Genomic DNA, 12,534 nt, shown 5'->3' on the forward strand with positions numbered 1-12,534 from the left:
AGTCTTTCTTTTTCTCTTCTTCTTCTGGGACCCCTATAATTCGAAATGTTGTTGCATTTAATGTTGTCCCAGAGGTCTCTGAGACTGTCACTCAATTCTTTTCATTCTTTTTTCTTTATTCTGGTCTGCAGTAGTTATTTCCAGTATTTTATCTTCCAGGTCACTTATCCGTTCTTCTGCCTCAGGTATTCTGCTATTGATCCCTTCTAGAGAATTTTTAGTTTCATTTATTGTGTTGTTCATAACTGTTTGTTTGCTCTTTAGTTCTTCTAGGTCCTTGTTAAACGTTTCTTGTATTTTCTGCATTCTATTTCCAAGATTTTGGATCATCTTTACTCTCATTATTCTGAATTCTTTTTCAGGTAGACTGCCTATTTCCTCTTCATTTGTTAGGTCTGGTGGGTTTTTACCTTGCTCCTTCATCTGCTGTGTGTTTCTCTGTCTTCTCATTTTGCTTAACTTACTGTGTTTGGGGGTCTCCTTTTCACAGGCTGCAGGTTTGTAGTTCCTGTTGTTTTTGGTGTCTGCCCCCAGTGGCTAAGTTTCGTTCAGTGCGTTGTGCAGGCTTCCTAGTGGAGGGGACTAGTGCCTGTGTCCTGGTGGATGAGGCTGGATCTTGTCTTTCTGGTGGGCAGGTCCACGTCTGGTGGTGTGTTTTGGGGTGTCTGTGGCCTCATTACGATTTTAGGCAGCCTCTGTACTAATGGATGGGGTTGTGTTCCTGTCTTGCCAGTTGTTTGGCATAGGGTGTCCTGCACTGTAGCTTGCTGGTCGTTGAGTGGAGCTGGGTCTTGGCGTTGAGATGGAGATCTCTGGGAGATTTTCGCCGTTTGATATTACGTGGAGCTGGGAGGTCTCTTGTGGACCAGTGTCCTGACCTTGGCTCTCCCACCTCAGAGGCACAGCCCTGACGCCTGGCTGGAGCACCAAGAGCCTGTGCTCCACGTGGCTCAGAATAAAAGGAAGGAAAAAAAAGAAGAAAGAAAGAAGATAAAATAAAATAAAGTAGAGTAAAATAAAATAAAATAGTTATCAAAATAAAAAATAATTATTAAGAAAAAACATTTTTTTTAAGTAATTAAAAAAAAAAAAGGACGGACAGAACCCTAGGACATATGGTAAAAGCAAAGCTATACACACAAAATCACAGAAGCATACACATACACACTCACAAAAAGAGAAAAAGGGAAAAAAATACATATATCATTGCTCCCAAAGTCCACCTCCTCAATTTGGGATGATTCGTTGTCTATTCAGGTATTCCACAGCTACAGTGTACATCAAGTTGATTGTAGAGATTTAATCCGCTGCTCCTGAGGCTGCTGGGAGAGATTTCCCTTTGTCTTCTTTGTTCAAAAAGCTCCCGGGGTTCAGCTTTGGATTCGGCACCGCCTCTGCGTGTAGGTTGCCTGAGGGCATCTGTTCTTCGCTCAGACAGGATGGGGTTAAAGGAGCCGCTGATTTGGGGGCTCTGGCTCACTCAGGCCGGGGGAGGGAGTGGTACGGATGCCGGGCAAGCCTGCGGCAGCAGAGGCCTGTGTGACGTTGCACCAGCCTGAGGCGCGCTGTGCATTCTCCCGGGGAAGTTGTCCCTGGATCTCGGGACCCTGGCGGTGGCGGGCTGCACAGACTCCCGGGAGGGGAGGTGTGGATACTGACCTGTGCTTGCACACAGGCTTCTTGGTGGCGGCAACAGCAGCCTTAGCGTCTCATGCCCATCTCTGTGGTCCGCGCTGATAGCCACGGCTCACACCCGTCTCTGGAGCTCCTTTAAGCGGCGCTCTTAATTCCCTCTCCTCACGCACCAGGAAACAAAGAGGCAAGAAAAAGTCTCTTGCCTCTTCGGCAGCTCCAGACTTTTTCCCGGACTCCCTCCTGGCTAGCTGTGGCGCGCTAGCTCCCTTCAGTCTGTGTTCACGCCGCCAACCCCAGTCCTCTCCCTGCATCCGACCAAAGCCTGAGCCTCAGTTCCCAGCCCCCACCCGCCCCGGTGGGTGCTTGTCAGCACCATTCCTCTGTGCGGGAATCTCTCCGCTTTGCCCTCTGTGCCCCTGTTGATGAGCTCTCCTCCATGGATCCGAAGCTTCCCCGCCGCCCACCCCCGTCTCCGCCCGCGAAGGGGCTTCCTAGTGTGTGGAAACCTTTCCTCCTTCGCAGCTCCCTCCCACTGGTGCAGGTCCCATCCCTATTCTTTTGTCTCTGTTTTTTCTTTTTCTTTTTTTTTTTTTTTGCCCTACCCAGGTACGTGGCGAGTTTCTTGCCTTTTGGAAGGTCTGAGGTTTTCTGCCAGCGTTCAGTAGGTGTTCTGTAGGAGTTGTTCCACATGTGGATGTATTTCTGATGTATTTGTGGGGAGGAAGGTGATCTCTGCATCTTACTCGTCCGCCATCTTGAAGCTCCTCCATCCTTTGTGTTCTTGATCTGACTTCTGATACTCCCCCATATTTTTGTCTCTGCTTCATTCCAGATATTATCTTCTGATACCACTTCCATTTCTAATCTGCTATTAAAACCATACATTTTATTCTTTCTTAATAATCTTCTTATTGACTATTTTTGTTTTTAGGATTATTTGGTCTTTTTTCAGATTTTCTGTGGCCTTCCTTTCTGCCCACCCCAGTTTCCAGTTCTCTGCCACAGTTCTCAGTCTTGTATTATAATTGTTATGTAGACAATACTCAGTTATTTTGAAGTATTTGTCTAACAACTACCATTTGGAGGTCCTGTGGGTCTCTTTCTTTCGGCTAGTTCTGTTTCTCACCTTTTAATTAATTCATCCAAGTCTATGAATTGTACTTGTAAGTGCTGATTTGGTTGTATCCTATGGGATTTTATATGTTCACATTTTCTTAGTCACTTAAATATTTTGTCATTTCTATCTTTCTGTATCCCATGGAGTATTCACATGTATGTGTTTAAATTTCCAAATATATAGGAAGTTTGAAGCTATCTTGTAGCTGATTTCTAAATTTATTACATTGTGAGAACAGAATCTATTATGTTTATTCTTTTGCATGCATTTGTGTTTTGTTTTTGCTGTGGTGACTTAAGATTTTCTCTTTTATTCTTACTCAGAAATGTCCTCACAGTATGTCTAGATGTACTTTTTCTTATTTATCCTGGAATTCCATGGACTTTTTCAACTTGTGGATGTTTATATTTATTTGGGAAAGTTCTTGGCTGTTATTCAGCTGTTGCCATCTCACTGCTCTTTTTTATTTAAAAATTTTTTCTGGATTTCTCCTTGAATAGATAGTGGAATGTGTGCATCTCTTCTTCATATCTCAACTTTTTATTCTGTACATTTTGTTCCTTTGTGATCCTGTGATATCCTCAACTTTGTCTTTTTATTCCAAGGAATGTTCCCCCCTGAAGCTTTCAGGCCTATGGTGTAGTGGCAGTGGTGGACGCTCAGGGTTCTCTAGCCTACCTTGTTCCTCTTATGGTTCCTCATTAATCCCCCTGTTGGTTGCTGGCCTTCTGTACTTATTTCTTACCTCCATAATTGAGTTAATACAGGCTAAATTTCCATCTTCTGTGATGGCCTGGGGAGAAGGAGAGAAAGATTGAAGCCAAGCAGAAAATAGGTACACCCCTTGTTGGGAATTGGGAAAGCAAACCGGTGGGTCCCTGCATTCCCAGTATTTCCCAGGCAAGATGATAAAACAACTACCAACTATTTAGAGATCTTGGAATTATTGCTGGTATACAGGAATCCCCAGCTAGCCACAGACCTAGAGTCACCCATTTAGTATTTAAGCTAGAGCAGACAAACATAACCAGATGGGGCAAAACCACAGCTAAGTCGTGGATAGATTTGGATGGAGCAGCTGGACTCTGGCTGCTTAAGTGCAGAGGCTGGCCTTGGCGATTTCATTTCCCTTACAATAACCCAAACCCACATTTGACTGATCCCACGTTTTGGACCCCACCTACCTGCATTTTAGTATGAATTTACTTTTAAAAAGGGTAAGTAAGTATAAGTTACAAATAAAACTGAAGTTTCCCGTTGCCAAATAGCTGATTACGGTTCTGTGCAACTCTCTACTCTTCCTCCCCAGTAAGCTGACAGAGTGTCCTGAGTGGTGTAGGTGAATGTCACTCTACACACACACATACACACATACACACACACACACAGGCGCACGCATGCACACAAATATGTGTATACTTATGTGCACCTAGAGGTATAATCATAAATAATACAAAATTTCTTTTTGCATGTAAGTGGCATTATGCTGTATTTATCATCTGGCAACATGTTTTTTTTTTAAATTTTTTTAAACATCTTTATTGAAGTATAATTGCCTTACAATGGTGTGTTAGTTTCTGCTTTATAACAAAGTTAATCAGTTATACATATACAATATGTTCCCATAACTCTTCCCTCTTGCATCTCCCTCCCTCCCACCCTCCCCATCCCACCCCTCTAGGTGGTCACAAAGCACCGAGCTGATCTCCCTGTGCTATGCGGCTGCTTCCCACTAGCTATCTATTTTACATTTGGTAGTGTATATATGTCCATGACACTCTCTCACCCTGTCACATCTCACCCCACCCTCTCCCCATATCCTCAAGTCCATTCTATAGTAGGTCTGTGTCTTTATTCCCGTCTTGCCACTAGGTTCTTCATGGCCTTTTTTTTTTTTTTTTTCTTAGATTCCGTATATATGTGTTAGCATACTGTATTTGTTTTTCTCTTTCTGACTTACTCCACTCTGTATGACAGACTCTAACTCCATCCACCTCATTACAAATACCTCCATTTCATTTCTTTTTATGGCTGAGTAATATTCCATTGTATATATGTGCCACATCTTCTTTATCCATTCATCTGTTGATGGACATTTAGGTTGCTTCCATGTCCTGGCTATTGTAAATAGAGCTGCAATGAATATTTTGGTACATGACTCTTTTTGAACTATGGTTTTCTCAGGATATATGCCCAGTAGTGGGATTGCTGGGTCATATGGTAGTTCTATTTGTAGTTTTTTATGGAACCTCCATAGTGTTCTCCATAGTGGCTGTATCAATTTACATTCCCACCAACAGTGCAAGAGTGTTCCCTTTCCTCCACACCCTCTCCAGCATTTATTGTTTCTAGATTTTTTGATGATGGCCATTCTGACCGGTGTGAGATGATATCTCATTGTAGTTTTGATTTGCATTTCTCTAATGATTAATGATGTTGAGCATTCTTTCATGTGTCTGATGGCAATCTGTATATCTTCTTTGGAGAAATGTCTATTTAGGTCTTCTGCCCATTTTTGGATTGGGTTGTTCGTTTTTTTGTTATTGAGCTGCATGAGCTGCTTGTAAATCTTGGAGATTAATCCTTTGTCAGTTGCTTCATTTGCAAATATTTTCTCCCATTCTGATGGTTGTCTTTTGGTCTTGTTTATGGTTTCCTTTGCTGTGCAAAAGCTTTTAAGTTTCATTAGGTCCCATTTGTTTATTTGTGTTCTTATTTCCATTTCTCTGGGAGCTGGGTCAAAAAGAATCTTGCTGTGATGTATGTCCTAGAGTGTTCTGCCTATGTTTTCCTCTAAGAGTTTGATAGTGTCTGCCCTTACACTTAGGTCTTTAATCCATTTTCAGTTTATTTTTGTGCATGGTGTCAGGGAGTGTTCTAATTTCATACTTTTACATATACCTGTCCAATTTTCCCAGCACCACTTATTGAAGAGGCTGTCTTTTCTCCACTGTATATGCTTGCCTCCTTTATCAAAGATAAGGTGACCATATGTGTGTGGGTTTATCTCTGGGCTTTCTATCCTGTTCCCTTGATCTATATTTCTGTTTTTGTGCCAGTACCAAACTGTCTTGATTACTGAAGCTTTGTAATATAGTCTGAAGTCAGGGAGCCTGATTCCCCCAGCTCCATTTTTCGTTCTCAAGATTGCTTTGGCTATTCGGGGTCTTTTGTGTTTCCATACAAATTGTGAAATTTGTTGTTCTAGTTCTGTGAAAAATGCCAGTGGTAGTTTGATAGGGATTGCATTGAATCTGTAGATTGCTTTGGGTAGTAGAGTCATTTTCACAATGTTGATTCTTCCAATCCAGGAACATGGTATATCTCTCCATCTATTTGTATCATCTTTAATTTCTCTCATCAGTGTCTTATAATTTTCTGCATACAGGTCTTTTGTCTCCTTAGGTAGGTTTATTCCTAGATATTTTATTCTTTTTGTTGCAATGGTAAACGGGAGTGTTTTCTTAATTTCACTTTCAGATTTTTCATCATTAGTGTATAGAAATGCAAGAGATTTCTGTGCATTAATTTTGTATCCTGCTACTTTACCAAATTCATTGATTAGCTCTAGTAGTTTTCTGGTAGCATCTTTAGGATTCTCTATGTATAGTATCATGTCATCTGCAAACAGTGACAGCTTTACTTCTTCTTTTCCGATTTGGATTCCTTTTATTTCTTTGTCTTCTCTGATTGCTGTGGCTAACACTTCCAAAACTATGTTGAATAATAGTGGTGAGAGTGGACAACCTTGTCTTGTTCCTGATCTTAGTGGAAATGGTTTCAGTTTTTCACCATTGAGGACAATGTTGGCTGTGGGTTTGTCATATATGGCCTTTATTATGTTGAGGAAAGTTCCCTCTATGCCTACTTTCTGCAGGGCTTTTATCATAAATGGGTGTTGAATTTTGTCGAAAGCTTTCTCTGCATCTGTTGAGATGATCATATGGTTTTTCTCCTTCAATTTGTTAATATGGTGTATCACATTGATTGATTTGCGTATATTGAAGAATCCTTGCATTCCTGGGATAAACCCCACTTGATCATGGTGGATGATCCTTTTAATGTGCTGTTGGATTCTGTTTGCTAGTATTTTGTTGAGGATTTTTGCATTTATGTTCATCAGTGATATGGGCCTGTAGTTTTCTTTGTTTGTGACATCTTTGTCTGGTTTTGGTATCAGGGTGATGGTGGCCTCATAGAATGAGTTTGGGAGTGTTCCTCCCTCTGCAATATTTTGGAAGAGTTTGAGAAGGATAGGTGTTAGCTCTTCTCTAAATGTTTGATAGAATTCACCTGTGAAGCCATCTGGTCCTGGGCTTTTGTTTGTTGGAAGGTTTTTAATCACAGTTTCAATTTCAGTGCTTGTGATTGGTCTGTTCATATTTTCTATTTCTTCCTGGTTCAGTCTCGGCAGTTTGTGCATTTGTAAGAATCTGTCCATTTCTTCCAGGTTGTCCATTTTATTGGCATAGAGTTGCTTGTAGTAATCTCTCATGATCTTTTGTATTTCTGCAGTGTCAGTGGTTACTTCTCCTTTTTCATTTCTAATTCTATTGATTTGAGTCTTCTCCCTTTTTCTCTTGGTGAGTCTGGCTAATGGTTTATCAATTTTGTTTATCTTGTCAAAGAACCAGCTTTTAGTTTCATTGATTTTTGCTATTGTTTCCTTCATTTCTTTTTCATTTATTTCTGACCTGATCTTTATGATTTCTTTCCTTCTGCTAGCTTTGGGGTTTTTTTGTTCTTCTTTCTCTAATTGCTTTAGGTGCAAGGTTAGGTTGTTTATTCGAGATGTTTCTTGTTTCTTGAGGTAGGCTTGTATTGCTATAAACTTCCCTCTTAGCACTGCTTTTGCTGCGTCCCATAGGTTTTGGGTCGTCGTATCTCCATTGTCATTTGTTTCTAGGTATTTTTTGATTTCCCCTTTGATTTCTTCAGTGATCACTTCGTTATTAAGTAGTGTATTGTGTAGCCTCCATGTGTTTGTATTTTTTACACATCTTTTCCTGTAATTAATATCTAGTCTCATAGCGTTGTGGTCGGAAAAGATACTTGATACGATTTCAATTTTCTTAAATTTACCAAGGCTTCATTTGTGACCCAAGATATGATCTATCCTGTGGCAACATGTTTTTTAATCACTAAAACTGTTTGGCTGCAAACATCTAAAATTCTCGTCCGTTTTATGTAACTGTTATGTTCACAAAATTGATTAGCATATGCCACATTTTATTTCTTCATTCCTTGCCCTCCCTCCCATTCCTAGCTCCCATCTAGGTACTTTTGAATTTTCTCACTCAGAACGATGCTGCAGAAGCATCTTTATACTTGGTTCCCTATGTATGTGGAATCAGTGTTTCTCTGTGGATCAGATTTTTTCCCCCGGAGTTAATCTTTGGAAATGCAGGATATTTTTTTGCTCATCCCTTTTGTATGACTCTTATGTATGTCCTCATTGGCACTTAAATATCTCTACTGGCATGTCTGCAAGAAAGTAGATTGACTAGTGCCTTTTTGTTGCCTTCAAGATACACAGTCCTGTATTCCTCCTGGATTAAGTAATTAATTTCCCCTCTATGTTGGATTTCCTGAGGTTCTGTTACAAAGCTCTTCATAGTACAGATTATTTTAAAATTGTTCTAGTTATGATGTCTAGAGAAGATTGTTTTATTTCTTTTCCTTTATAGGACTAACCTCCAAACCTGCAAATTGCATTTGCAAATGTTAGATGCTTTTGTTAAGATGGTGCTTAATGTAACCCTGCTGTTTCTTGTTTCCATTCTCTTTTGAAGGGAAAGATGTGTTTAGGTTATCTTTTCCTCCTTTCATTGCATATTTGTATATTCTTACATATCCTGTTCTTTGGCAGTATACTTGCATATACGTCCCTTCTTAAATATTGTATTACTAGCTTAAATTTTATTTAGGCATTAATTCAAGATTATTTTTCTTCTTGTTCCCAAAGTTGGAACAAAGTTGGAATCTCTGATGAGGGAGGTTCACATTTATATTCTTTCAATGACTAGTTTTGTGACCTTTTGGCAGGACTTTGACATTTATTTAAGTCATTTATAAAAAGGGAAGGCTTGAATAAATGATCTTCAGGCTTTCCTCCAGAAACTTCTTTGGACAGATTCAAATGAGTAATTTCATAAGCAGTGAGGAACTTGAAGAAACAACATTTATTGCCTTTGGTATAAGCAGCAATGCTTATTTATGTGTGTTAAGATTTTTAAACTGTAAACATATAAAATAGATTGTAAGATTCAGAAAGTATATGCTTTCTTTTGTAGGTGTTTGTTTTGTCCACCTGTTTTAAAATTAAGTCAAAATGCCAGTAAGACCAGATCTCCAGGTATGTAGTCCTAGACCAAAAGGAAGTCTTTTATTTTAATTCCTAAAATCACTTTCTGTTTATTTATAGGTATTAAATGCTATCGTTTTAGGAAAGACAAAGCTTACTTGTTTTTATGAAATGGTCAAGAGTCAAATAATTGAAATAAAAATGTTATCCTTTTATTTTTTCAATAGATTTGTTTCCAAAAGCTTTATTAAGAATATAAAGTACTAAAGATGATTTATATCTATCTCTTACATAGAAATGAATCATACACTGCCTGGATACTTTTATATCAAGGCTTAAAACTGTGAGATACTTGCATTTAGGAGAGTCATATTAATATATGAAAATTCCTTGTTAATGGTGGTGTACTTTAATAGCAGGGATGGCAGATTTTGTAAAGCTTATAAATATAGAATATAATAAATAATAAATTATATGTGTATGTAATGCTTAAGTTATATTGGTTGGTATAGTTTCTAAAAAAGTGCTTTTACCTGTCTTTATGCAATTTTTTTTTTTTTAACTATTTAAACTTCATGAAGAAATTGATAGATATGTTAGGGTTTTATCCATGGTATTAAGTATTAGTTACTATAAAGTTGATTTTTATTTCCTTCATTAACAGGTTTTTGTTGAGTTTAGCATAATGATGACTTTCCAATAAGAAATATGAAGTGGAAAATTAGTAAAATATATTTTTCCTGTATAGAGCTTATTATTATCAAAAAACTTAATCTCTAATTCTGTTACTCTGAATTTAATAGTGGACAGTTTTTTTAAATAAATGAATTGATATTATATAAGCTCTTGAGAATTTTCAAATGTGAAAACAATTCTTAAATTATTTGATTTCATAAGGTGACTAATTTGGGTTTTGATTCAATATATTTGCCATTTTCTATATTTCAGCAGTTGGAAAAATGCATTGATGATGCTTTAAGAAAAAATGATTTCAAACCTTTGAAAACACTTTTACAAATTGATATTTGTGAAGATGTGAAGATTAAATGCAGCAAACAGTTTTTCCACAAGTTGGATAACCTTATGTGCAGGGTAAATATTCATTTTTGTTGAATGAGTGTTACAGTTATTAGATACCACTCTACTTTTTAGGAAGAGATACTCCGTTGGAAGGAATGAATAAAAAGGCTTTGGCAAGCTCACTTATAACTATCTAAATAAATGCTTGTTTCACCACTTGCTTTTTGTGTGTGTTTGTTTGAGGAGTCCCAAATAACATGTTGGACTGTTGTTTTCTAAATAATATATACAAAAAAATCTGTGTTTACATAGTGTTTACCATTATTAACTGTTATCTAAATGGGAAAAACAGCTTACCTGTTTGAAGTTTAAACAACTTGATCTATTTTTTAAAAGCCTATCAGCATATTCTTCATGTTGTGTGGACAGTGCTTGGTGCTTGCAAAAAATAAAACAAACAAAAACAAATAAAAATCATCGAAGACCTTGTACTTGATTTGTCATGTATAAAGTATTTTTTATACGTGAGAAAAAAGTGATTATTGACAATCTCCACAGAATTTGACGTTTGTTACGAACTAGAAGAGTGAGTAAAAATTTCTTGTATCCCTTAGTTAAATGCATAGAGCTTTTTAGAATGGAAGATAACTGATTCATTGCATCATAATTCTAAAGTTTCTTGAGTTTATACATGTCTGCAATTTTGTACTGAGTTTGTCATTCACTGGCTGAGTGCCTGTAAGCAGGTTGCCTTTTTTAAACCACACTTTTGTCCTTTGCAATATGGAGATTATGATTATGATAATGACTAACACAGGATTTGTGAGGATTATAACGCTCCTAGCACAATGCCAATTCCGTTCTATTTTGTATTTACAGATGTTTAAATGTATAATTTGCATTTCAGGAGCTGAATAAAAAGGATATCCAAACTGTTTCAACCATTTTGGTTTCTTTTGGAAGATGTGGCAAAAATATCAGTATATTGGGGCGAGCTGGACTTCTAACTATGATAAAACAAGGACTAGTCCAAAAGATGAGTATAGAATATATAACATATTTCTTTGAGGGAAATATGATTAAAGGTGTGTTTTCTAATTAAATGGTTCAAACTGTTGGAAAATAAATTTGGGAAGTGTATATAAAACTTTGAGATAAAATATTTTTATAACCTGTGGTATATGTTAGAAAAATAAAGATCACAAGGGAACTGTATACAGGGTCCTTGATAATTGTGTGAATTTAAGGTCACAAGACTCCCTAAGGCCTTTACTTGCTCTATTTTCTCTTTAGCTCATCTTAATCACTATCTAACTTAATTTACTTTTCTTTTTATATCATTTATTATTATCTATTTCCCATTTTAGAATGTAGGATATTGATTTTTGTCTGTTTTGTTCATTGTTGTATACCCAGCACCAAGAACAGTGCCTAAGACATAGTGTGTAATCAAATGTCTGAGTTAATAAAAATAAAATAATACCAAAACATTTCAAATAGTAAAAATGCCACAATAATCTAATGTGTAATGATAATTTATTTTTTATCTATGAATATGAATGTACATGAACTAAGAATTTGAAGGGGGGGAAGTAAAGATTTTCTACTTGGAATTGGATTAACTTCATCCATTCCCATCTAAAAAATGGGAACATATAGTGAGCTACTAAAAAGCAAAAACAATGACAGTGTTTAAGAGCATAAACTTATTTTGATACAATACTGGAATTTTTATTTTTAATGTTTCTTTATTCTTAGGTTTACTGTTTGTATGAGTACATTCTTAAAATTATTAAAATTGAATTCAAAGTAACTAATGTATATACATTTCTTTTTCTACATGGTCGCCTGGTTTGAAAAATCCAAGGAGATTATTCTGAGTCAAGGAAATTCAAAAGATGAAGCTGTTATAAATATGATAGAAGACTTATTTGATCTTTTGATGGTAACAATCATATTGATTCACTGATGTTATAAAGCATGTGTTTATTTAAAAACAATTTGTGTTCTATATGCCCTGAGACTAAAAGTCACTAACAGGTTGGTTAGTGCATTTATCCTGATTAATTAGTTAGTACATAAAAGTTAAATAATTATTTGGTGAGTTCATATGTAACCTGTTATTTTAATACTATTTGTAATGGTTTATAATATAAGATAGTAAGTTTTAAATTAAATATTATTCACTTTCAGGTCATACATGACATCGATGATGAAGGTATAATAAACATTTTATTTCTACTGGAACAGTAATTTGCTGTTAGAGTTTTGGTATAATCTTGCAATTCTTGTAGTATTGTCCTAATATTAGGAATTCATTACCTAATTCAGGGATCGACAAATTTTTTCTGTAAAGGGTCAGATAGTAAATATTTTAGGCTTTGTGGGCCAAGAAAAAAATTGATGTAGGTACTTATTTAACAAGAAAGAAAACAAATTTCCACAAATGTTGTATTGA

The 12,534-nt window shown here is 36.7% G+C and overlaps 1 protein-coding gene across 1 annotated transcript in view; it reads left to right on the forward strand.

Moving 5' to 3' along the window:
- Window positions 1-12,534, forward strand: part of SYCP2 (synaptonemal complex protein 2) — a 79,964-nt gene that overhangs the window by 11,624 nt on the left and 55,806 nt on the right. Inside the window, exons 2-6 of the mRNA XM_082428290.1 lie at window positions 9,046-9,107; window positions 10,005-10,148; window positions 10,984-11,112; window positions 11,917-12,021; window positions 12,270-12,294. Of these exons, the coding sequence (XP_082284416.1) occupies window positions 9,084-9,107; window positions 10,005-10,148; window positions 10,984-11,112; window positions 11,917-12,021; window positions 12,270-12,294 (427 nt within the window). The 5' untranslated portion in view covers window positions 9,046-9,083. The remainder of the gene's footprint in view (window positions 1-9,045; window positions 9,108-10,004; window positions 10,149-10,983; window positions 11,113-11,916; window positions 12,022-12,269; window positions 12,295-12,534) is intronic.

This window comes from Balaenoptera physalus (genome assembly GCF_965194825.1).
Source record: "Balaenoptera physalus genome assembly, chromosome: 16".
NCBI classification, from domain to species: Eukaryota; Metazoa; Chordata; class Mammalia; order Artiodactyla; family Balaenopteridae; genus Balaenoptera; species Balaenoptera physalus.